The sequence below is a fragment of the Pleuronectes platessa genome, chromosome 1 (assembly GCF_947347685.1).
Source record: "Pleuronectes platessa chromosome 1, fPlePla1.1, whole genome shotgun sequence".
Classification (NCBI taxonomy): domain Eukaryota; kingdom Metazoa; phylum Chordata; class Actinopteri; order Pleuronectiformes; family Pleuronectidae; genus Pleuronectes; species Pleuronectes platessa.
In genome coordinates, this window is record NC_070626.1 from 31,436,827 (window position 1) to 31,462,866 (window position 26,040).

Here is a 26,040-nt window from a genome sequence, read left to right on the forward strand (position 1 = left end):
GTGCTTTGACAGCAAAGCCTGAAAAGTAAATATAAGAGAAATAACCATCAGCAGGATTCAATGTTACAAGGTCATGTTTAACTTAAATGATGAAATATAAAGCTGTGTCACATGAAGACTTGAACACATAAAAACAGTCATATGACAATAAAAGGAAATGAACAAGTAAAATAAAAACACAGTTGAAAACTCGACCTCTCACGAAAGCAAGTCTATAAAAATGGGTTTTAAGAAGTGATTTAAAAGAAGTCAAATTTGATCTTGGAGCTGTTTCGTAAGTCAACTATACAAAAAGACCAAATAAGGACTAAAGTTCATTGTCTGTTATAAACCTGCCTGTTCAGAAGCTGTTTGTCTGTGGGGATGCTGGTTAGAGTTTTTCTTTCTGTAAGTGACCTTCAGTAATTGATCTGCAGCAAATAAAGACTTGCTGCTGCACAAGGAGACGTTCACAAAAATCTGTTAATAACAAGTGAGTAAACCACCGTTAAACTGCCACAGCTACACTAAGATGAACGGCTCTCCGATTTCCGGAATAACTAGATAGAGATAAACATATGTTGTATGTAAATATTGTGTCTGTCTGAGCCTGTTCAGTCACGATGTTTCTCAGTTCAGGGGCCACACCACCTTCGGAGGCCGTATTTATCGACGTCACAGCGGCAGAGCTAGACTGTCCTAATTCGAAAGCTCCTCGATTCCGATTCTCTCTGAGAGATGGTACATCAGATTCACACAAGTCGACTTTATGACGTGATTATTGTAAAGTATAAAACAAAATAAGTCTATTATGCCATCTAATCAAAGTCATCATTAATGATTGGTTTTAATTTAGCTTGGACCCGAGCTGCAGTGTTTCCGCCTCCCTCTCCACCTTTTCATCACCAATTTCCTTTTTGCCAAAAGCTTCACAATGCCTGGAACATTTGAACGGGAGGATATTGCTCCAGATTTCATCACTTTAATTAGCTCAGATGAAATAAAAGAGCTGGATATGATGATTATTTGGAGCTGAGGCGTTTGGCAGTCGTCTCTCGCCTGCAGTGAAAAGCCTCAGGAACACACACGTTACTCTCATTTTAAAGTCACCGCGGGGTAAAGAAACCGCCCACCTGCTCCACTCTGCTGCTCCTTCTAAACTGCTCTCAGATCTCAGCAGAGACACTTTGCATTGTAAACTCTGTTGTTTTTCATGCATGAATCAAATCTTAACAGCGAAGGAAGTTTTCCTTTCTTCAGCATCACACATGGATTAAGCTTCACACAGTGTGAAGGGTTTTTGGACATTTGTGTTTAGCCTGATGGGAAACTGTCTCCTGCAGAATTACATCTATTCATATTCTTAATAATGACAAGAGGAAGAAAATCAGAAGCTTCCAAATTCAGAATTTGCTTGAATATTTGCATTTATGGGGTAAGATGTAGTGTCGTCCATTAACCAGAAGGTCGGTGGTTTGATCCCCTGCTTGTCCACCCTGCCATGCCCTTGTGCAAGATAGCGAACCCCGAGTCACTCCTGATGATGGCTGTTTGTTTGTTTTCATTAAAAAAAAATGTCCTGAAAAATGTCCTGCAACAAACAATTAGGAGAGTGTGTTACTTGTGATTTTTGGTTGTTTGGGATAATCCAACAGAACTTTAGGGGGTCTAGTGTCGGAAGGTTCTGAGATTTTGTTCCTTAAGAGGTTCTGCAGTCAGTTTTCAGACATTTTGTATGCAACAGCTTTTTGAGGAGATTACTCTGGTTCTTTAAAGTTTTATTTAGGTTTGGAAGGTTCCAGATTCTTCAGGGACTCTGTAGAACTTTGAGGTTCTAGATTATTTTGAGGAGGTCAGCCTGTGTTTAAAAGTGTCGGATGGATCTCTGGTTTACGGTGCAAAAAGAATAATGTTTTTTGTTCCTGCTTGGACCTCGCACAGCTGTCATAAGATTCTAGGGGGGTTCTCAATGAGTTCATGCATTTTCTTCAGGTTCTATGTAGAAATTTGTCATTAGGAGGATCTACAGCTCTGCATCTATTTGTAGAGCATTCATTGTAGTAGATGGAAGGATACATCCATAGACACATTTTCTGAATAAAATGATGTATTCTGGCTCTGTATCAGTTTTAAACAAAGTTTACAGTAATGTGCCTAAAAACGCAAATATAGTGATCACTGTCGTATACTCGGAATGCTCGATTAAGTATGAAGACACACACGATCTCTGTATTCAGGATGTTCTTCTGAACAATAAGTGAAACATGTGGTTCCACTGAGGCTTGAACTCAGGACCTTCTGCGTGTAAAGCAGACATGATAACCACTACACCATGAAACCACTGTACCATTTCAATGTTCATCAAGTTGCAGGAGCTTGTTTGTACAATTTATTCAGAACATTTGGATAGTTTGTTCTGTTGCCGAGCAGCACTGACGTCTCTCAGCAAGGTGGTTGGTTTGAATCTATCTGGGAGTGAATGTCTGAATATGTATATTAGCCACATTGTTTCCTCCTATGTGTCTGGGTGTTGATTGTTAAATTTTATAAAACAGGAGTGAGAAGGACTTTCACATTCAGGTTATAGTCAGTCTTATTTGTTACTTATTTCAGCCATAGAATTGGTTCCACTGGGGATTGAACCCAGGACCTTCTGCATGTAAAGCAGACGTGATCACCACTACACCATGAAACCACTGCTTGTTATTGTCATTGACAGTAGGTGACTTTTGTCTCCAGCAGTAGTCCTTGTCCTTGTCTACAGCTTCCTGACCGTGTGACCCTCTCTGTGTGAATCAGAAGAGTCTTAGCTCCTGATCATCACTTCAGAGGTGCAACAAACATTTGCATTATCTCTGCAGGTTCACAGCAGGGACACAAGACACCACACAGGAAATTAAGCTGTTATGAAATTGCAGACTGAGTGTAATTCGTGAGCTTCCTACTTTCGCCTCCTCTCTCCTGACAACAACAAAAGGCTCCTCCCCTCAGGTTACGACAGCTGGAACCCACATCCCATAATAAAAACAGAAGGTTTTATCAGTTGTCGCTCTGCTCAGTTCACTGAGTTCTTCATCTTCATCATCATCATCATCAGCGGTTTCAGACAGGTGAATCAGGCTGAGATGATTTTGACTTTGTAGCATCATTCACTTGCTCTGGGTTCAGCTGGGTCGAGTGGAGATCAGGTCTCAGGCTGAAGTCCAGAGTTATGTTGAAAACATGATCCAGTAACTTTTATACTTCTAATACTTTTATACTATACTTATACTTCGATACTTTTCCTTTTAAACTCCTCATTGTCAAAATAAAATGTAAAACTGGATTTATCAATGCAAATAATTTGATTATTAATGATAAATTATTGACGGATGCGTCTTTTAAGATTTGGTTTCGGTTTCATAAAAACACAGAAACATATTTTCTGTTTCTTCAGCAAATCAAATGTTCAGTCGTATTGGATTCACTGGCGTCGCTCGTGCAATCGATCTTCATTACTAACAACTTTCAACTGAAGAAGTCGATCTTTAAAAACTACACATTTCCAACAAGGCTCACTACGCCCCTGCCTCCTCCATGTTAGCAGATGGGACATGGACCAAACAAAAAACAAGCAAAGGTGTTTCTTTCACACTGATAATTTCAAGTGTTAAAACCAGCTGAGACCAACTCCTTTTTGGTCGAGCATGTGAATCGGAAGGACCTCGATACCATGGCTCCATTGAACCCAAATTACGTCAGAAGCGCAGGATGGCAGCGTTCGCATCCAAGATATGTTGGCTTCAACGTCGTCTATCTTTAGGTACAGTCTATAAACATGTGAAGAAGTCTTCCTCTGTAAATGATTATCTCTGATTGGACAAATTGTGTTTGAGCTAGTCAACATTGGTTATAGAAACAGTTGAGTTACATATGAACCAAATTTCGAGAAGATGGTGTTAAGATGCTTTTAGTTTTTGGCATCATTGCATTTTCATCCCATGTCCTTTCCTGCTGGTGGAGACACTGTTCTGCTGCTCACTCTCTGTGTTTTACATACTTCAGACTTAAAAAGATAAAAGATGAGATTTGTTTTTGTACAACTTCATGATCATCCTGATGAGGCTCAGCTCATTAAATACAACACGGTTCATCCGTCTCTTACATCCGAGCCGGTTTCCTGCTCTGATCATCTGCTGTGATAAATAAAAACTGAGCTGATAGAAGAGCAGTGATCAGAGGAAACTGAAGCCGCTACAGCTTCGTCCTCTCACAATAACAGAGCGTGAGTCATCGTCAGATTAGCAGCTCAGTTCAATAATTCAAGGCTCCTCTGTAAGCATGAATTATTGAGTCTGGAGACGGTGTCCTGCTCTGTGAAACCACTCGACTGAATATTTAAATGTGAATACATTCATCGGAAAAAGTGCCTTTGATATGATGACGCCTGTGATACCAGGCACTGTTGTATCCAGAGCCACTCAGAAGAAATGCAGTTTCTCAGAAGTGATTAAAGCTGATGAACGACACATTAAACTGTCCTACAGATTTTCAAAGAGAATCCAGAGTTATGTTGAGGAACATTGGAGACATCAAGAAAAACAGTGAAGGTGGAATTTACATTTATGTTGGTCAAGAAAGAACTCGCTGAATCAGGGAGCGGATCCAGGAATTTCAAATCACGTTCCTTAATATTGTGAGAGGGGAAGTTTTCATTGCTTTCATAGGGAATAAAAAAATCTTACATATTAAGAAGAGGGCTGATATATGTGTGTGATTGAATTCGTTCGTGTTGCAGGTTTGAACTCTACTGAGTCACATTCTAGCTTCAGAGGAAATACTTTACAGATATATAAAGATAATCTGAGTCAGTAGTCTGAGGCATTCATATGATTAAATCATGAACAGTTAGGTTGAAGGAAGTGTTTCCTGTGAATCATTTGTGTGAGTAATATGAATCCAGCACAGGAAGGATGATATAAAAATGTTATATGATATTAAAGGTTTGTTGTAAGGTGGAGACGTGAAGGACGGTGACTTGTTCTAGGGTTTTGTTGTTGAACCTCCACAGGCCGGAGCTGGTGTTAAACTCAGTGAGATTCAGATGAAAAGCTGCTCTGACGTTCCTGTAACGAGACGGAACCATCTGCACACCATCCTCTTATCATCTTCACATGCATCACTAATAGAGTGTCACAATCATTTCATCACACTCAGCCCTGATGAAACACAAACTACAAAGGGAAGTTTTAAATTATAATGTTGCACATTAGCACTCACTGAATATTTTCTTTCCTTTTTAGCCGGATGCATTTTAATAAGACGTGGTGCATAAATTTGCATTTTCTGAAAACTCCTCTGTGTCGGAAGAGAGTTGAACACGGACGCATGTGAGAAAGGAGGCTGAGGAAACTTGACTGTTGCTTAATGTCATTTAACTCTGCTGCGTTTTAATGTTCACAGTCATGTGAAGATGTAGTTTTCCTACTAGAACTATGTTATATTTGACATGATCACCCTCTGGTGAATTTTCAGACAGGTTCGCGACATCTGATTTAAAAGGTCCAATGTTGTGTTAATTTTTAAAATGATGACAATCAGATCTTTGTTGGTGAGATTAATAATGATAATGCTAACTTCCTGTGCCTCGACATAAAGAAAGACTACGACTGACAAATGTTCACGTAAACGAGGCGCCAACTGTCTGAAGGGTAAACTGTAGTACAGGGTCATTCTTCATTTCCTCTCCTGATGTTCTTCTCAGATTGTTGTTGTACGCTTAGTGTTTCGTTGCCCTGAGCTCAGTCAAACAGGCTCACACTGCCTGGTTCATCAGGGGCCCAGTAGCTGTGAAGCCCACCTACCACTGGGATGCAGAAGCATGTGGCCTCAATTTAGTCTTAAAATTCATGCGTGTAAAAAGTCTCGTCTGCACTTCAATTGAAGAGTTCACGAATCAGTAAGCAGTCAACGTGCTCCCATGTGGAAACATCCCCAGTGACACAATGAGTAGCTCTGAACATTTATAACGATATTATATGTCAAAATTCTTCATTAAAATGTCTTAATACAATTAGACCCGATATATGTTTTGCTGACTAAAGTACTGACTTACTGTACCACGATGACCCATGATTTTACGCAGCTCTGCTGAAAAGACGTATGACGAAGGAAAGAAACACGGTCAGCCAGTTACCCAGTCGACGGTTTCTTCCTTCCACCGTCTGTATTGGTTACTTGGAAATGATCACGATTATTCTTTGCCGTTTGTTACACATCGTGAATAGAACTTAAATATATGACCTCTTCTGTGAATGTGGTTGGCCCCAGTTGCCTCAGGAAGATTTGGTGGTGATAACAAGTTCCCAAGCTGCTTCACGATGTTATAGGTTTTTAGTTGTTTTGATTGAGGGACCTCTTGTGGCCGAAGCTACATATTGTACTTTTCATGAAAGCGTAGCATGAAACCATCCAATGAACTTTGGAGTCTGACGGTCACGCCTCCTCGTTTCTGAACATATCTCTTTTCTTCTCTGTGACTTCATCACAGAGTTCGAAGAATTTAAAACACATTTCTTTTCGATCACGTCATCTCGTCTTCACTCTATGAAGTGAGACTATATTTGAGCCACAGATCTTGTTGAAGAGTATGATTGCAGCTTCCTTTTAGGGCCCATGTCACTTGCAGCAATAAAGAATTTTCATTTGATATGTTCATATTGAACCTCACAGTGATTTTATTAATATTGTAAATTAATTTGAATTTGAATAATCAAAATAGTCTTAAGTGCTGTTAGGGTGTGAGGAGTGAAAGCTGTGCTCTACTTCCTGGTGTTGTAGCACCACCTGGTGGCTTCTTGGGTCCATGAAATAACAACATCACAGATAACACACTCAGGACGTTAATGTTATTATTAATTAAGTCATATTCTTATATCTCAAATAAAACAGTAAATGCTGTGATGATGAAGTTTCTATTTGTATATCTTTCTCATTAGGTATTTAATAATTGTTTTGTGGGTCACAGAAGATGAACGTTAAAGGAAGTAGTAATTAAAGGTGTAAATAATTGTTTCATAAAAAATTTTGAGCGTTTCAAAAGTTACTATCAGTCACAGCAAGATCTGAAATGTTCAGAAGCAAAACTCAGCATAACTGTTTAGTTTTAGTGAAATCCTTAGAGGGCTATCTATCCATCTATCTATACATCTATCTACATATATATATACATATACTGTATAAATCTATCTATCTATATATTGAGGACAAACACATTTTCCCAGTCAAAGACTCTGGGACAAAATGGATTTAAATAAGAAATTAGTTTATTGATGTTAGATCTCTGAGCAAATCACACCTACTTTTAACTAGTTACTAAAATGTAGAGCCTCTAGTTAGAGCTTTTCAATATTTACTATCATAGCAAGACCTGAAATGTTTCAGAGTGAAACTCAGCATAATCATGTCCGTCAGTCCCGGGGAAGAGGAACCTTTTTACTTTCTTTTACAGTTTGTATAACATCCCTAGAAGGCCATACCAAATTACTGAACACAAATAACCTTCTCTGATGTGACGGCTGAAATTGTTCTCTTTGGCAAGGCATCAAGGATGATGATGATGATTTGCCTTATTTCTAACAGAAAATTACCTTTTCCAAATTTGTGTGATCTGCACATCACAATATGTTCTCATATTTATTATAACGTTTTTTTCTACATGTTCGTATAATCAACCTGTGCCCCTGCACTTTACTTTATAGCATTTCTACTACATACGCAGAATTTTTCATTTAATTTTAAGATTATATTTTCTTGTCTACTTCATTCTGACCTACTGTAACAACTGAATTTCCCTGGCATGTGTATCAAGTTTTATCTTATCTTATGATGATGACGGTCAAGATGAATACAGTTCTAGAACTAGCTCTATATAGCTAGTATATATATATATATACACTCACCGTCCACTTTATTAGGTACACCTTGCTAGTACCCGGGTTGGACCCCCTTCTGCCTTCAGAACTGCATTAATTCTTCGTAGCATAGATTCAACAAGGTGTTGGAAACATTCCTCAAAGATTTTGGTCCATATTGACATGATAGCATCAGGCAGTTGCTGCAGATTTGTCGGCTGCACATCCATGCTGTGAATCTTCCGTTCCACCACATCCCTAAGATGCTCTACTGGAATGAGATCTGGTGACTGTGGAGGTCATTGCAGTACAGTGAACTCATTGTCATGTTGAAGAAACCAGTTTGAGATGATGTGAGTTTTGTGACATGGTGCATTATCCTGCTGGAAGTAGCCATCAGAAGATGGGTACACTGTGGTCATAAAGGGATGGACATGGTAAGCAACAATACTCAAGTAGGCCGTGGCATTTAAACGATGCTCAATTGGTACTAAGGGGCTGTCAGTGTGCCAAGAAAATATCCCCCACACCATTACACCACCATCGCCAGCCTGAACCGTTGATACAAGGCATCTATCTATTTATATATCTATCTATCTATATAGCTATCTATTTATCTATACATATATAAATGCATCTCTCTATCTATATATCTACTGTATTTATCTATCCATCTATCTATCTATACATATATAAATGCATCTATCTATCTATCTATCTATATATTGAGGACAAACACATTTTCCCAGTCAAAGACTCTGGGACACAATGGATTTACAAAATATATAAATTTATTGATTTCAGATCTCTTAGCAAATCACACCTACTTTCAACTAGTTACTACAATGTAGAGCCTCTAGTTAGAGCTTTTCAATATTTACTATCTCCGACAGCAAGACATGAAATGTTCCAGAGTGAAACTCCGCATAATGATGTCCGTCATTCCCGGGGAAGGGGTACCTTTTTGCTTTTCTTTTTCAGTTTTTATAACATCCCTACAAGGCCTTACTGAACACATATATTACTTACTTTCTCTGTGGCGACGGCTGAAGTTTTTCACTTTGGCAAGGCATCAAAGTGATGATGCTGACGACGATGATGATGGTTTGCACGATTTTTAACAGAAACTAATCTTTTGCATATTTGTGTCATCTTTACATCACAATATGTCCTCATATTTATTATAAGGTTTGTTCTACTTGTTTGTATAATCAACCTGTGCCCCTGCACTTTACTTTATAACATTTCTACTACATACGCAGCATTTTTTATTTTATTTTAAGATTATATTTTCTTGTCTACTTCATTCTGACCTACCTGCTTCTGCAACAACTGAATTTCCCTGGCGTGTGGATCAAATTTGATCTTATCTTATGATGATGAGTGTCAGGATTAATACAGTTCTAGTACTAGCTCTATATATATATATATAATTATATATATATATTTATATACACTCACCGGCCACTTTATTAGGTACACCTTGCTAGTACCGGGTTGGACCCCCTTTTGCCTTCAGAACTGCATTAATTCTTCGTAGCATAGATTCAACAAGGTGTTGGAAACATTCCTCAAAGATTTTGGTCCATATTGACATGATAGGACCACCCAGTTGCTGCAGATTTGTCGGCTGCACATCCATGATGCAAATCTCCTGTTCCACCACATCCCAAAGGTGCTCTATTGGATTGAGATCTGGTGACTGTGGAGGCCATTCATTGAAGTACAGTGAACTCATTGTCATGTTGAAGAAACCAATTTGAGATGATGTGAGCTTTGTGACATGCAGCATTATCCTGCTGGAAGTAGCCATCAGAAGATGGGTACACTGTGGTTATAAAGGGATGGACATTGTCAACAACAATACTCAGGTAGGCCGTGGCATTTAAACGATGCTCAATTGGTACTAAGGGGCCATCAGTGTGCCGAGAAAATATCCCCCACACCATTAAAACCACCACCACCAGCCTGAACCGTTGATACAAGGCATCTATCTATCTAAACATCTAAACATCTTTCTATATATCTACCCATCTATACATTTATCTATTTATCCATCTATACATCTATCTATATATTGAGGACAAACACATTTTCCCAGTCCAAGACCGGATTTACAAAATAATTTAATTGATTGATTGCAGATCTCTTAGCAAATCACACCTACTTTTAACTAGTTACTACAATGTAGAGCCTCTAGTTAGAGCTTTTCAATATTTACTCTCTCTCACAGCAAGACCTGAAGTGTTCCAGAGTGAAACTCAGTATAATGATGTCTGTCACTCCCGTGGAAGGGGAACCTTTTTATTTTAAATTTGTATTATTTTTTATAACATCCTAGAAGGCCATACCAAATTACTGAACACAAATAATACTGACCTTTGCTGATGCGACGGCTGCAGTTTTTCTCTTTGGCAAGGCATCAAAGTGATGATGATGATGATGATGTGCACTATTTCTAACAGAAAATAACTTTTTGCACATTTGTGTCATCTGCACATCACAATATGTCCTCATATTTATTATAACGTTTTTTCTACCTGTTCATATAATAAACCTGTGCCCCTGCACTATACTTTATAACATTTCTAATACATACCCAGCATTTTTTATTTAATTCTATGATTATATTTTCTTGTTTACCTCATGTTTCACTACCTGCTCCTGTAACAGCTGAATTTCCCTGGCGTGTGGATCAAGTCTGATCCTATGATGATGACTGTCAAGATCAATGCAGTTCTAGTACTAGTCCTTGCTGTCTCTCTCTTTATATATATACACACTGTATATATCCATTTATCTATCTAATAATAAAATTCTGTAATATCATATCCAGCTACGAAGCTAAGGAAGAACTCCATTCTTCTCTATTCTAGAATCTATCTATTTATCTGATAACTTGATGGTATACTTGTAGTAGTAAGTACTCACTGACGTGAATTCCTCTTCATCCGCCCACTGCGTCCCGTTTTACGACAGTACCAGTGTGTTGACGGCACGCAGATGCTACAACATCCAGCAGCATGGCGGATGTGTGTGGTCCCGGTCCAGAGGAGACATTAGCGGGAGACCAGGGGGGTTCCGCGGCGGGAGGAGACGGCGAAGCACCGGCGGCTGCTGCGCGGGACTTACCCGTGTGTCTGATCGTGCTGGGGATGGCGGGGTCCGGGAAAACCACTTTCGTTCAGGTCAGTTAGCTAGCGAGGCTAACGGCGGCTAGCGACACGAGTCAGGCTGGGGACAACAACACGGGACAGATGGTGGTTTAAAAAAAAGTTATAAACTGAAAAGACCCCGGTGCGTGTGACAGGAAGCGGCTGTTCTCCTGCTCGGTATCTTACCGGAGACTGTCAGTTGTATTCTGTTAGCTGCAGGTCGCTAATGTGCTAACTGTATGTAGACCGGTTAGCTGGTATGAATCTGTCAGCAGGAGACTATTCATCTGTCAGCTACATGTTATTAATATACTAGCTACAGGTTATAAATATACTAGCTACAGGTTATTAATATACTAGCTACACGTTATTAATATACTAGCTACATGTAATTAATATAGTGGCTACAAGTTGTTAATATACTGGCTACATATAATTAATATAGTAGCTACAGGTTATTTATATGCTAGCTACAGTTTAACAGGTTAGCTGGTATGGATCCGTTAGCAGTAGTTGGCGATTTCACAAAGTTGTAACTTTACCGGATACGACAGGATAATGACGGACTGTGCTCGTTATTTACCGTTGACTGTCGGTTGTTGATCGGTTAGCTGTAGGTTATAGTTATGCTAGTTATAAGTTATATATTTGCTACCTGTGGGTTCACAGGTTAGCGGTGATGACTCAGCTAGCCGCAGGTTGTCACCTGTTCACCGCTGTGACGACATTTCTGATTTCTCTATAAACTGCGACACTTGAAGGTTCAAACTTTACAGACGAGCTTCTTCTGTAAAACTCGGGTCACGACACTTACCTCAGTTTGAAGAAACGCGCAGTTGTTCAGTTTTTCACTTACCGGGTCTCTCAGGGATCCGGAACCAGAACGACGGTTCTGTCCGAGCTTTTCCCGCGTCCGGGTCCAGACTGACCCATACGGTGGCCCCCAGGGTCAAAACGCGATGACATAGATAGATAGATAGATAGATAGATGGATACTTTATTAATCCCGTGGGAAATTCACATCATCCAGTAGCTTGTACACTTAACACATCACTGACATACAAACATAAATCACATAAATCACATACGGAGAACATATTTACAGATACAGGAATGGAATGCAATGATGTGATTGTGTCAGTGTCCAGTAGGAAATTGTTCTTGTGCTGCTGGAGTGGATAGTACAATAAAATATAAAATGTATATATATATAAAAACAGCAGAAAACTATATATATATCTAAATATATAAGAATATGTAGTGGTAAAGTCTGTGCATGGGGCTAGTATAGCCACTGAAGGGATTGAATAGTACAATAAAATATGAATTCAAAACAGCATATTGTGTTCTGGTTTGACTGTGAAGGCCACCATAGATGCAGGTAACGAGCAGATGATACTGTTTGTCTCGTTATTAAATCTTAAATCAGAGTCAAACTGTAGTTTACTGAGATCGTCCACTGAGAATGAAGAGGGACAACATATATCCACCTCCTCCAGAAGTTAAGCTAAAATGTCTTGGATCCAAACGCTGCCATCTCACACGATGACCTTATTTAGAGTCAGAGTTTACGCAGCAGCCATCGTGGGGTGGAGTCGTGGTATCAGACCAATTATGAGTCAGTCTCAGCCGTCAATCATGACGTCTCAGCAAGTGTCTTTATTATCAAATAACTTATTAAAACCAAACTTATCAGAAACATAAACACTTGAATAAACATCAGTGTGGTGAGAACGACATGAAATGACAGAAACCATCTTTGAAACATTTGTCTTGCGTCTACTTTGGCTTTGTGGTTTGGTCAATGTCCCGTCTGTTAACATGGAGAAGGAGTGTTTTATGACGTATACTGCAGCCAGCCACCAGGGGGTGATGGAGATGTACTGGTTTCAGCTTGGAAAACTGTTATCTCTGTTTTACGCTCAGTTACTTTTCTTTTCTCCAGAGGCTGACAGCTTACCTTCACTCTCGGAAAGCTCCTCCATACGTCATCAACCTGGACCCTGCCGTCCACGAGGTCCCCTTCCCTGCAAACATTGGTGAGGACCCGTCTATTTCCTGGACAGAACATACAGAGAGTGAGCAGTCCCTCCTGGTCGCTGTAACCTTCAGTGTGTGTCCTCTCTCCTCCAGACATCCGGGACACTGTGAACTACAAGGAGGTGATGAAGCAGTACGGCCTCGGACCGAACGGAGGCATCGTGACGTCCCTCAACCTGTTTGCTACTCGCTTTGATCAGGTGACCAGATAAACAATCTGGATTAACTAAACTAAAACTTAGAACCATTTAAAAAATACAGGTCTGTTACAGTTTCAGACAAATCATGACAAACAACCGACTGACTGAACTGAGATTATACATGTGATTAAACATGTGTGTTTCTGTTGTGCAGGTGATGCAGTTCATAGAGAAGAAGCAGCACGATCACAGGTCAGTAACAGTCTCTGTCGAATCTGTGCAGATCGGTTTTCTGGCAGTTTCTGTGAAGCTTCTGACATTTTCTACATCCTCATCCTCCTCATCCTAGTCTAGTGACAGTTTCCTGTTTGACCTAGTGGTTGTAAATGCCCAATAGGTTTTGTATCTGGTTTATTGTTGTGTCTGATGATCTTCGACCTCTGCAGGTACGTGTTGATTGACACCCCGGGTCAGATTGAAGTCTTCACGTGGTCGGCGTCTGGAACCATCATCACAGAGGCTCTGGTTGGTCTACACACTGCACGTTGGCTTTTTATTCTTTACTGATCACGTGACAGTCATTTAAAAATCCTTGTGTTTGTGTGTGTGTGTTACAGGCGTCGTCTTTCCCCTGTGTCGTGATCTATGTGATGGACACGTCCCGCAGCGTCAGCCCTGTCACCTTCATGTCCAACATGCTCTACGCCTGCAGGTACCAGACTGAACCAACTACAGAGGCTTCGATGTTGTTGTAATTTAAAACGGACACAAGCTCATCTGCTGTTTCTTTCCTTCAGTATTCTCTACAAGACCAAGCTGCCCTTCATCGTCGCCATGAACAAGGTGAGGTCACTTCCTGTCTGCTGTTGCACTTTTGACGCAGAGTTTATCTTGACTCGTCCACTCGTCGTTTGCAGACGGACATCATCGACCACAGCTTTGCGGTGGAGTGGATGCAGGACTTTGAGGTTTTTCAGGACGCTCTGAACCAGGAGACGTCGTATGTGAGCAACCTGACGCGATCCATGAGTCTGGTGCTGGACGAGTTCTACACCAACCTCAGGGTGAGAGCAGCGGCTCAGACCACAGAACTTTATCAACTTACAGACGCGTAACTTTATTTATAACAACACAAACTCAGGAAGACTTAAAAAAAAAGAAGTAAATGGAAATAACTTAGTCTGAACAGGAAGTCATCTTCTTTTTGAAAACGTCCAATCAGGTCACTGGATCTGATCATTGTGTTAACAGTGGTTCAATGTTAATGACAGGAACGTCCTGACAGCGTTTTCCCTGTGTCTGCAGGTGGTGGGCGTGTCCGCAGTGGCAGGAACGGGATTGGACGAGCTGTTCGTTCAGGTGGAGGACGCCGCCAAGGAGTATGACAGGTCAGTGGGGGGGTTCTCTCTCCTAGTCATCACAGCACTGTTAGAAATTAAGTTTTACCTATCAATAAATGTTTTTACTAAATAATACAGTAATTTACAATTTTGCTAATTCTTGCTAATTCATCAAATTATAAGTTAAATCTATAATTAATTATAAAACATTTGTAATAATTATTATTATCTCTGCAGCCTGATGACTGGAGACCTTTCAGGCTAACGTCACGTCTCAACTGTTTGTCTCTCGTTTCTCTTCCTCTTCCTCAGAGACTATCGTCCAGAATACGAGAGACTCCGCAAACAGCTGGTGAGTTTGTTTGTGTGTTTTCTGTCTTTTCTTTCCGTCTGTTTGTCCTTGTTTGACCTGATGTTCTGTCCATCAGGCCGATGCTCAGAGTCTGAAGCAGCAGCAGCAGCTGGAGCGTCTCAGGAAGGACCTCGGAGCCGTCAACATCACCAAGACACCTGCTACAGGTAGAGCAGCAGCTCACAGAGAAACACTGGGTTTATTGTTCCTGAAAATGTTATTCTTCACAGAAACTTTGTTTAACTTGTTTTATTGGATTTAATGAACTGGTCGAGAAAAGATTTTCTTTGTAGTTGAAAACTCATATTAAAATTCGGCTTTGAAAATAATATCTTTCTGTTTTCTCTGACATTATTATATAAAACTTCAAACATTTAAAATCATATAAAACATCTTGTTTTTGCTGTTTAACACCGCGCTGACACCAGAGCTTCCAAAACACAGTGTCTGTATTTAGTTTCTTTGATTTTTCATACAAAGAAAGAGGAGACTGCAAAAATAAAACTGACTTTTCTACATGACGCAGACAAACAAAAATGTCTCGTCTCAAGTCGAACACTCTTTTGCTCTAATTGACGGGTTGACTTCCTGTCCACAGAGGACCTGCACATCGCTGGACCCAGTGACCTCATCATGACCCGTGGTAGCCGTGATGATGACGATGAAGAAGAAGATGAGGACAGCGACACGGACGATATCGACCACAACGGTGAGAGAGAAAAAACACATGCAATGACACAGAAACATGTTCAATTCATATCCTGATTCATGTTTCACATTATGAAAAAAAAATACGACGACATAGAAATGTTATTTAGATTTGAATTGCATTATATTGTAAATAAATGAGTTTTTTATTTCTATTTCTTGACTAAGTGATAATCACACTGAAAGTCAAGACAGAGGTTTGTATCTGCGTGTTCTGTCACAGTCTGAAGTAATAATCAACCTCAAACAACATGAATTGAAAAACATGAAATCATTTCAATCTGTTTCACTGTGGTGGCTGCTTCCCTCCTGCAGAGGGCGGTGTACACTTTTATAAACTAAACCTCATTGCTTCACCTGAATAAACAGAAAACATGAACAGCTCTGAATCTTCCTTTTCAGTGACGGAGGAGAGCAAAGAGGGCGATGCTTTCGGAAACTTCCTGAAGGATAGGAAGGAAGTGATTCAGGTCCGAAACAGGAAGGGTGCAATACCAGACGGACACTGACCTCTGACCTCTGCAACATGAATGTGACCTGAGCTTTGAGTGAACGGTTTCCCTCGCTGTGGTACAGACTATTACCTGGAGCAGATACTGTGGATGTACAGATGTTGGACGAAATTTATCTGAGCGGAGCTTCCTGTCTGATCAGGTGGCCTCTGACCCTGTGATTGGCTGCTCCTCAGTCCTTCCTCATTATATAAGTTATATTTTTATATCAAAGCAGAATCTTTTTGTTTTTCTCCAATGTCGATGTTTGTAAGAGAACTGAAGGAATCAAATAAAACTTTTAGTTCAGATGCTTGTGTGAGACTCGACTTGATTCAGTGACGAACAGTTCACTGATCAATAATCCTAACGATCAGTAACGGGACTGAAGGGTCGATATCAGCTCTAATAAACCTGATCAACATCTGATCCTTGTTATGACTGAACGTTCTACACTGTGAACACTTTGCTGATCATGGCTCCTTGAAAAGTGGAAAATCCAATTATCAGAATTTTTTATTATCTTCTTATAAACTCATGAGTTGGAGAGGACAATGGGATGAAAGGAAACTATAACATCAGGAGGAGTTTGACTTGTTCTCTGCGGTTTCTGATCAGTGAGGCTCTGATCAGTGAGTTACTGATTAGTGCAGAGCTCAGACAGAATCCGAGTGTCTAACACAGATGGAGGCTGTGGTCGTGTCTTTGTCTCCATTCATGTCGGAGCTCTGTGAATGGAGACAGATTTTCCGCCTACCGACCGTCTGCCAACGCTCTGCTCTGCTGTGTCGCCTCCTCACTCCGGCAGCGTGGTCTGACTGAAGAGCGGCTGAGTCACTTTGTTGTGAGTGGGGAAAAAAGCTGATGAAAAGAAAATCAACAAATTCATTAAATACTGGAACAACAAGAAATCTTCAGTGAAAACTTTTATTCAGGTTTAATTGTAACAAAGGGAAATCTCCAGCAGACGAGAACTGTCCGCACTTTGAACGTTCATCTTGGTACAAAAAGACCTTCAATGTGCAAAACTCGACCGAGCATGAGAAGTGACATCCACATAGAATCAGGTGTTTATTAAGCATCACATTGTTGTTTGTGTCCTTTAAACGGTTCCATGAGAAAGAGACGATGAAAGTTACAGAAGAGAAAAACATGAGAACTTGTTTTAAAAAACCAGGGAGAAATAGAGTGAAAACCATTTTATTCAGTTTTTATAGTTTATTATGTTCCATGTTTACTGAGGAACATAAAGAGTCCGACTTTAATCTGCAGTAAATTCTACAACTGTACAAAAATACACAACTGAACGGACGTTTTCTCTGCTGATCCACAAAGTTTAAGTTTTTATTCAAAGATCCAAACACAGCGGACACGTATGTGACATGTTTGACAGCATGTGTCACTCAGTCATCAACGTGTTGTGTGATGTTTGTGGAACCAGGTTCACTGATCCGCACTGTAACAATGTGATTAAATAAATCTCAGAAACAAAGCTGGTAGAAAAAAGTATTGATAAACAATGTGAACGCTCGTTTTATTGTTCAATTTTTGAGGTTCAATCAGCAACAGCTTCTGGAAACGTCCAACGATTTCAACCATTCACATCAAAACGTTCAACTTCAGTTTTTCATGTTTTCATCTCCTTGTAGTTTTTGAAGTATTCTGCCATTTTTGCAGTTTTATAAAGGACCTTTCACACTGCATTTTATAGTAATTTATTCAAATGCATTGTTTCATCCTTTTGTGAAGCACTTTGAGCTGAACTCTGGATATTTCTGTAAAATCTCTCTCTCTCTCTCTCTCTCTCTCTCTCTCTCTCTCCTCCCCCCGCCTGCAGCAGTGAATCACCTCCGCTAACATTCAGCCCACACTGCTGTCTCTTCTCTGTCTCTCTCTCTCTCCTCCTCTGCTCGCTCGCCCCCCCCCCCCCCTCTCTCCTCTGCAGTGGGCTCCAGACACGACCAGCAATAGAAACACGGAGAGTCACGACGTCTCGCCGACACAAATAAAACACACACACACACACACACACACACACACACACACACACACACACACACACACACACAAACACAGACACACACACACACTGGTTTTAAATTCCTCCTGAAATGTGAGTGTCTTGCTCAGGGGCCCCTCAGCAGTGGTCATGAGTTGGGATTGAACTCACACCTTTGTCTCACATGAACCATCTGTTAATCTGGGATTCCTCAGAGTCTTTACTTATAAAAACTTCTTCTAATATTCTTATACTCGTCTATTCTATCACTGATCATTCTAACTCTGGAGGCCTGGCCATCAGCAGCAAGGCCCAACCACACCAGAGCTGGGTATTGAGACAGCACACCTCTGGCTGATGGCTGACCCGCTGTACCTCCTGGGCACAGAGTCACATGGTTCCTCCACCAGCTGAGCTGTAGTCTGTTCGACTAGAGGATCAATAACAGTGTTAAATTAAAGTTCAGTGGCTGCTGCTCAACTTGTCTGGACTGTTGACTGAATAACGATGGATGACCCGACACCCCCACCCCATTTCACCTGGATCGCCCCCTGGTGGCTGGCTGCTGTATATATACCTCACCTCATCCATGTTAGCAGATGGCTCATGGACCAAACAAAAAAAATCTAAGCAGACTATTAAATGTTTCTCAAAAGATGATTTCTTGTCTTTGTAGGTGGTTCTTATCACACTGATGTTCATTCAGGTCTCCACTCCACGATCCCGATGTTGCACTCGATTACATTATCGAAGTCACATGGCTTTTGTTTTTGTTCAACGGCAGGAGGCAGAGACACGTCGTCCATCTTTCACCACAAATCAGTGAGAGAGCACCAGAGCTGCCTGACAGCAGACTCGGGTCACCAGCGAGGAGATAAATTAATGATTCACATCAAGAAATCTTTATTATCCCGATCAGACTAGGACAAAACACACGATCAAAAATGTACAATGTTAATAAACACAATATAAAAGTCACAAAGTCTAAGCCAGAAACAAATGAGCTTTTCAATCAATTCATCCTGTATTCAGGCCGAGTGAATCTGAAGAAACAGAATCTCTTTGAACAGGAATGACTCCGACAAGACCTTCTTCACAGATCTCCTCCTGTGAGGATGAGGAGGGTCAGTCAGGGATCTCACTAAACACTCTAATGAAGCCCTGCATTCAGTTTTAATTTCTTCTGGACAATGACTCAAACCAAAAGATAAAAGTAAACATCAGCACTGACTCAATAAAACAAGAATAAAACATTTTCATGTAAGTTAAAATCCACGATAAATCTACGGAGCTTCTGATAAAAGTACGTTTGTTTACAAACAGCATCCACATGGGCCTCAAAGGTCCGTCTGTTAATGTGCAGAGATAATTATATAAGACACAATAAGATCATATATTATATTATGCACAACCTAATGTGACCTTATTCTATTGATCAGAAAATTTGTTTAAGATATTTAATAAACACCAACACACCTCAAGACCTGATCAACATCATGAGTCATGTCTTTCTCTCTGTCTCTCTATCTGTCACATTATGATGACATCACTGTGTTGAGCTCGGTGCACTGACCTCATTCTAAATGACATCATTGCTGAGACTCCAGAGATGATGTCATGATTATGGCTTCCCGTTAGTGCTCTGCTACAAACCCCGCCCCTTGCAACCCCCTGTTCATAACACACTGCTGTTCTATTCCATTCCAATCCATTCTGATTTATTCAATTCTGATTTACATTCTCAAACAGAAGCAAAACACGTAAATAAAACATTGTGCAGGAGATGTTGTTTATGCTGAACACGCACACACACACACACACACACACACAGACAGTGTGGCTCAGAGCTCTCAGCTGATTGGCTGCAGGTGACATCATCAGTTGGTATGTGGAGGTTTCTCTTGCTCCTCTTTGCTGCAGCATCTCACTCACCTCCACGTGCACACACACACACACACACGCACACACACACACACACACACACGCACACACACACACATACACACAAACACCATTACCGTTGCATACATGACCCATGTGTGTTACAGATGCTCAGCATCCAACATGTCTGAAACCGAGCTTGGTCCTCACAGAAATAGAATCAAACACACACACACACACACGCACATTCACACACACACACACACACACACACACACACACACACACAAACACTGCAGCTGCATTACATCATCTGGTTCAATGAGAGGAGGGGTGTTCTACTCAGGTGCATGATGGGAGCTGTAGTTCTCTGCTGTCTTTTTTGTTACATGTGCAGTTTTGATGATTGTAGTCAGTGTCACGTTTACTCTGTTGAAAAACACATACAAATAAAATTGAAAATATAAAGCTAATATAATGATAATTATTTTTTAATCTTCAGGCTGAAATTAAAACCAAACTGATGAGAACGACCTGAAATAACAGAATCCATCTTAAAGCTGCTGCTCACTTGAGGATAATCGTCCCGATTTCAAATCTCGAAACGTAAAAATCAAACATGTTTGATTGTCAGGTCAGAAAAATTCAAAAGCCAGTAAAAGCGAGCTGACCGGGAAGTGTCCCTCTCAAGAGGTTGCGTACTTGAAGCCGATTCCGTCTTCTAAGCCAGGACATTGTAGTTTGCTCCATTAACCCTCTGCTAACATGGAGGAGGTGGGCTTTATGACCTAAACTGTAGTTAAATACTTTGGCTTCTTTTTCAGGAGCTGTCATATCGTCCATCTTCATAATTTGGACATGATACATCGCTGCATCTACAGGTGGCGCTATAGCAAGTTAATATAAATGGTCACAACGATTGTTATACAAAACGTTTTTCTCTGGAGAACTGCATCAAGATGAAAGTGTTCATTTCGATAATATTTCTGCTGTTGTTAAGAAGCTGAAGAGTGACAGACAGAATGAGTTTAGCTGCCTACTGGTGCAACAGATGGAGGCGTTCACACGCACACACACACACACACACACACACACACACACACACACATGGAGTCAGGATGAGTAACTGTTCATTCTCAGCCTGTAAATTTAGTGCTGACATTTCCTCAGGAACATCAAACTGACAAACAGATCAAACTGGATCAAAGCAGTTCATCCAGTTTCTTTTTTGTATCTTATATTAAATACGTTTAAATTCTGTGTGAATGTTTTTTCTTTGCATGTGTTTGTGTCAAAGCAGCAAAACCCTGAGAACTGGAGGAACGGTCAGAGATGTGACCTGCAAACAGCAGCCAGCACACGAGGAGAGCAGGTCAGTCACAGGTCAAGATCACAGACGATCAAACTACAGACGATGTAAAGGAACGTTACGAGAAACACTGACCAGGAAAAGTATGAAACTGGGCAGGTGGAGGCACTGGCAGCTGATTGGGAGAATGTTCCACCGGTGAGCAGGAGGTGAGGAGATATTAAAATTATATGAAACTAAATAAGTAAAGACTAAAAATCATATATATATATATATATATAAATATATATATATATATATTGTTTGTGTCTGTGTGGTTGTTTGTATACTTGGTTCCCTTTATGAAAATATAATTCATTTATATCGTTTCTTCACCAGGATGAAATTAACACATTGATTTTTAACGTGTTTATCTTTTAATATAAAATTCTGGTTTGCAGATGTTCAACCTGCTTTCTGTGCTTTTTGCAAACATGATCTTTATGTGTGTGTGTGTTTGTGTGTTTGTGCTCAGTAAAATGATCATGATTCTAAAGAACAGGATTATCCTTCTGAACCCCCTCTTCCTCTTCTTCCTCCTCCTCCTCCTCCTTCTCCTCCTCCTCCTTCTCCTCCTCCTCCTCCTCCTCCTCATCCTCCTCCTTCCCCCTCTGCTCAGCCCTGTTGGGCCAATCACAGCCCAGTATCCCTGGCGGCCAATCAGATGGCTGCTAGGTGATGTCATGCAGCAGGCTGCCTTGGTGCTGATGCTGCTGAGCTGCAGATCCTCAGTGTGAACAGAGAGAAGAGAGACCAGCATCACTGCAGGGTGAGTGAGCCGCACACACAAACACACACAGACTCACTTTTACCTTTATTTGTTGTTTATCTGCTGTGTCGTTGATGTGTATTTGATGTTTAGTTGTGCACATGTTTGCTGCAGCAGCTTTTCCTCAGATTCCAGCAGCACAGACGAACAGATCAACATGTTTTTCTGTTTTTCTTCTTCTATCATTTGTTCATCTGCAGCTTCTGTTCTTCATCTTCATCTTTTCTTAGCTTGTTGTCTTTGTTGCATCTTTTATTTTATTCTTTTGTATTTTTTGTGAGTTTAGTTCTGGAGCTTGGCTCTGCAGAAGCTGCTGCGCTTACTGGCAACAATGACATCATCTCTCAGTCCTCATGCACCCGCGCACTCAAACACAAACACACACACACACACACACACACACATAGACACACAGTGTTCAGTTAGAGAAGCATCAATCTGATGATTTTAACAGATTGATATTTTTATGTTTTTTGCCCAAAAAAATAAGGATTTGCTGTTTTTCAGTTTTTCCATCATAAGAAGCAATTTTTGATTTTTTATGTAAACTTATATTTAATGCTGGGTATCAATCTCTTAATTCAAGATGTGAATAGAAGATATTAACATAACCTCTGAGTTCATAGGACATCAGTTTAATATTTTAGCTCATTTAGTTAATGTGTGACCTCAAGGTTCATGATGATGTCGATTCTGACACCGTTCACCTTCACTGCTGCTGGACTCAGGTTCAGTGTTTGTGCAGCTGCAGCTTGGTTCTGGATCTAAACTCCTGCAGAGCTTCATGTCTGTTTGCTGCTGATCTAGAACTTCAAACCTCAGAGGACGATTTTGACCTGAATCCGAAGCTTCTGCTGAATCAATCACAAGAGAAGCTCAGATTTCTGTGATTGAATCATTGACTTCAAAAGAAATAAACAAAAACAAAATCTCTTGTATGATCTAAAATGATGTTAAATCATTTCTCAGTCTCTAAATTTGAACAGATAATCTATCAGAAGTACAGAGTCTGCAGGAGGCTACAGAACCAATAGATCCAGTGATGAAGTGATGCATTAGATCAGAGAGATGAAGACGTTTCTGCCTGTGAAGCTTCACTCAAACTGAAGCATCTCAGTGTTTCCTGCAGGTTGAACAGATTCAGTTTCTCCTGAGTTTGACTCGTGTGATTGTCTCTGTCCTCAGGACCTGACTCTACCTCACCACAGTGTCTTTGACTGGAAACTGCAGCACCATGACTCTAGCAGGTAAAACTACTCCCTGATCATTGATTATTGATTTCCTGAATGAATTGTTCGAGCTGATTGTTTTTTATCAAATGTGTCACCTGCAGTTTGTATCTATGCTTGTTTCAGCATACAGACAGAAGATGCGAGAGCTCCCCCTGGTGTCTCTCTTCTGCTCCTGCATCCTTCCTCAGCCCAGAGACGCCACTGTTGAAAAGGAGGGTCAGTCCTACTCTATTATATTCCTTCTATTCTCTTCTGTTTTGTTCTGTTCTATACTATTTGTCTTTCACTTAGAATCATCTGAATAAGAAAAACCTCCATTTTCCTGCAGAGTATTAAAAACAAAACATCACAAATTTTTCTATTTTCCTATAATCATAATAAGTGGATTTCTAGTGAAGCTTAAAATCTGATAAATACTCTTAATTTAAAACTGAGGACATTGAGGCAGGAAACATTATTTACTCCTTCTTCCTCTCAAGGTTCATCTGACTGTGTGTTTGTGACAGAAAGGAAAGGATTATTCATGGTAATATTAATAAGGTTACAATAAAAAAAGTTATTAACGAACAAGATTAATATTTCAACTGCGATATAGTGAAAGTAATTAAAACAGAATCAAATAGGATCAGTAGATTCAGATTCATGAAGTCAGCTGTGATACCTGTAAACAACCCTGGTTTTAAAAAGCAGAAAGGAGATTCAATCACTGAATAAATAAAACTCTCAGCACATTTACAATTGTCATTTGCAAATTCATTATTTTTGTCTTCAATCATCGAGAAAACACGCTGACAACATTTCACAATTATGCTCATAACTACTGGATGGATTCATGTTCTCCAGAGGAGGAATCGCTTTCAGTTCACCTGCTGCTGCAGAACAAATTGTCTTCATTTCACGTTCTCCTGTTCTTCCTGCAGCGGGCGTGGTGGACTTGAACCTGTGCAACATCCGGCACATGGAGGTGATCGAGCTGAGCAAGCGGGCGAGCGGCCAGGCCTTCGAGGTCATCCTGAAGCCGCCCACCTTCGACGGTGGCCCCGAGCTCAGGGCGACCACGCCTCCTCGCCAGAAACCATCGCTGGAGGAGATTCAGAAGAAACTGGACGCCGCCCAGGAGAGAAGAAAGGTGTGTGAGGGGAATATTAATGTATATCATGCTGACTTGTTGAGATTCAGTGTGATGGATAGACTGGCAGAAAAGTAGTGGCACTAGAGTCGATCCCTGAGGAACATCTCCAGTTATTTTACAGTTATCATCTGTTCAGACTCAACCAGCTGCCAGCTCTCTGTTCTATCAGCATAAACTCTGTTGCCTGATGTGATTGGAAACTTCTGATTCAGTTCTTTTTGTAGAGAAATAAACGGATAGGAAGTCACTGTAAACTCTTTCTCCCTCTAGTGTCAGGAGGCGGAGCTGCTCAAACATCTGGCCGAGAGGAGGGAGCACGAGCGGGAAGTGGCTCAGAAAGCTCTAACCAAAGAGCGGCAGGAGCATCGGGCCGAGGCCGACAAGCAGCAGCGGCAGATGCACCTGAGCGCCTCACAGGAGCGGCTGCAGGAGGAGGTGAGGACTCAGGAGCTTCTGTCACGTTCACTCGCTCACTGAGACCATTCATGAATCTGTGACTGAGTTTGTGCTGCTTTGGTTTGTGTTTCAGGACAAGCACAGTGTGGAGGTGAGGACGACGAAGAGGAGGAGGAGGAGGAGGAGGGTTGGTGGGGAATGTGGCTAGCCTAGCTTAGCATAAAGACTGGAAACAGTTGGTTCACAAATAAACCTACCAGCACCTCTAGAGGTCAGTAATGGACTTGCACTAAAACAAATGGACAATGGAAGAAGACAAAATAGTTTGGGACAAGGGAACAAGGGGTAAGATCTGGGGGTAGTATTAGTGTAGTCCCTTACATAGTGTAATCTATTATACAGTAATCATAAGAACACAACAGTTGAGATGCAGGAAGCCACAGTGAACGATGTCTGAGCCACAATTCCAGAGACTTAATCAAACGTTGTTTTAGGACAAAAAAAGCCAGAATCGTGAGCTAATTAATAATTATTTGAATCTTTTGCCAATAATTTTTTAGCTCCAACAAAGCTAAACTAAAACAACGTAGAGATGCCACTTGAAACATGATGAAGAAAAGACGAATAGCTGACAAAGGAAGCACACAGTCTTATATACACAAGGTGGTTGATTGAACACGAGTGAAACACGTGAGGAACATGTGCAGACGATCACAAGAGCAGGAAACAGGACAAAGGCAGGAAATCGACTTACCGATAAAAAAAGGAATATCATTTCAAAATAAAACAGGAAGCGGAGAACTCAGGGGGAACCAACTGAACACAAACTTAAACAAAAGGAATTGTAGGTAAAAGTCAATAAACCAAAAAGGAGTCCTTATTCAAAAGTGTCCAACAAAAGAAACAGAGAGTCCAGAACCCAACAGGATCAATTCGTTAACTCTTCTTCCTCTTCTCTTCTTCCAGGTGTCTTGACGGCCTGATCACAACACAAGCTGAACTTTCTTTGGAAGCCATTTTAGGGGCGGATGAGCTGAGGACTGACCTTGGCGCTGCTCCGACTGGGAGGTCAACAGGAAGAGACCCTGGGAACATAAGAGAAGAAGAAGCATAGAGGAGGACCGAGGGCGGGTCCGATCGGTCGACTTCCTCTAAGCAACCAGGAGATAAACTTTGAATGAGATGA

At 40.7% G+C, this 26,040-nt stretch overlaps 2 protein-coding genes and 2 non-coding genes across 4 annotated transcripts; 2 read left to right on the forward strand and 2 right to left on the reverse strand.

The window, feature by feature from the left end:
- Positions 1–2,246: 2,246 nt before the first annotated feature.
- trnav-uac (transfer RNA valine (anticodon UAC)) lies at positions 2,247–2,319 on the reverse strand. The gene has a single exon. It is a non-coding gene; the product is annotated as a tRNA-Val (tRNA).
- Positions 2,320–2,601: 282 nt separating this feature from the next.
- Positions 2,602–2,674, reverse strand: trnav-uac (transfer RNA valine (anticodon UAC)). The gene has a single exon. It is a non-coding gene; the product is annotated as a tRNA-Val (tRNA).
- An 8,198-nt stretch (positions 2,675–10,872) lies between these two features.
- gpn1 (GPN-loop GTPase 1) lies at positions 10,873–16,408 on the forward strand. Its single transcript, XM_053425960.1, has 13 exons — positions 10,873–11,059; positions 12,972–13,065; positions 13,160–13,266; positions 13,421–13,458; positions 13,653–13,731; positions 13,824–13,918; positions 14,004–14,049; positions 14,124–14,270; positions 14,512–14,594; positions 14,859–14,898; positions 14,975–15,065; positions 15,497–15,607; positions 16,009–16,408. Exons 1-13 carry the CDS (start codon positions 10,895–10,897, stop codon positions 16,113–16,115), a joined length of 1,203 nt encoding a protein of 400 aa, XP_053281935.1. The 5' UTR covers positions 10,873–10,894; the 3' UTR covers positions 16,116–16,408.
- Positions 16,409–23,271: 6,863 nt separating this feature from the next.
- On the forward strand, positions 23,272–25,829 carry stmn4l (stathmin-like 4, like). The gene is made up of 6 exons (XM_053414023.1): positions 23,272–23,341; positions 23,450–23,542; positions 24,247–24,455; positions 24,729–24,893; positions 24,988–25,005; positions 25,821–25,829. Exons 1-6 carry the CDS (start codon positions 23,329–23,331, stop codon positions 25,827–25,829), a joined length of 507 nt encoding a protein of 168 aa, XP_053269998.1. The 5' UTR covers positions 23,272–23,328.
- Positions 25,830–26,040: the final 211 nt, after the last annotated feature.

Bases quoted from the DNA above. Each gene is read 5' to 3' on its own strand.
- stmn4l (XM_053414023.1), top strand. The intron at 23,543-24,246 runs GTCAGTCCTACT...TTCTTCCTGCAG, and splicing joins CGCCACTGTTGAAAAGGAGG to CGGGCGTGGTGGACTTGAAC. The intron at 24,456-24,728 runs GTGTGTGAGGGG...TTCTCCCTCTAG, and splicing joins CCGCCCAGGAGAGAAGAAAG to TGTCAGGAGGCGGAGCTGCT.
- gpn1 (XM_053425960.1), top strand. From the start codon at position 10,895: ATGGCGGATGTGTGTGGTCCCGGTCCAGAGGAGACATTAGCGGGAGAC. The intron at 11,060-12,971 runs GTCAGTTAGCTA...TCTTTTCTCCAG, and splicing joins GGAAAACCACTTTCGTTCAG to AGGCTGACAGCTTACCTTCA. The intron at 13,732-13,823 runs GTTGGTCTACAC...TGTGTGTTACAG, and splicing joins CCATCATCACAGAGGCTCTG to GCGTCGTCTTTCCCCTGTGT.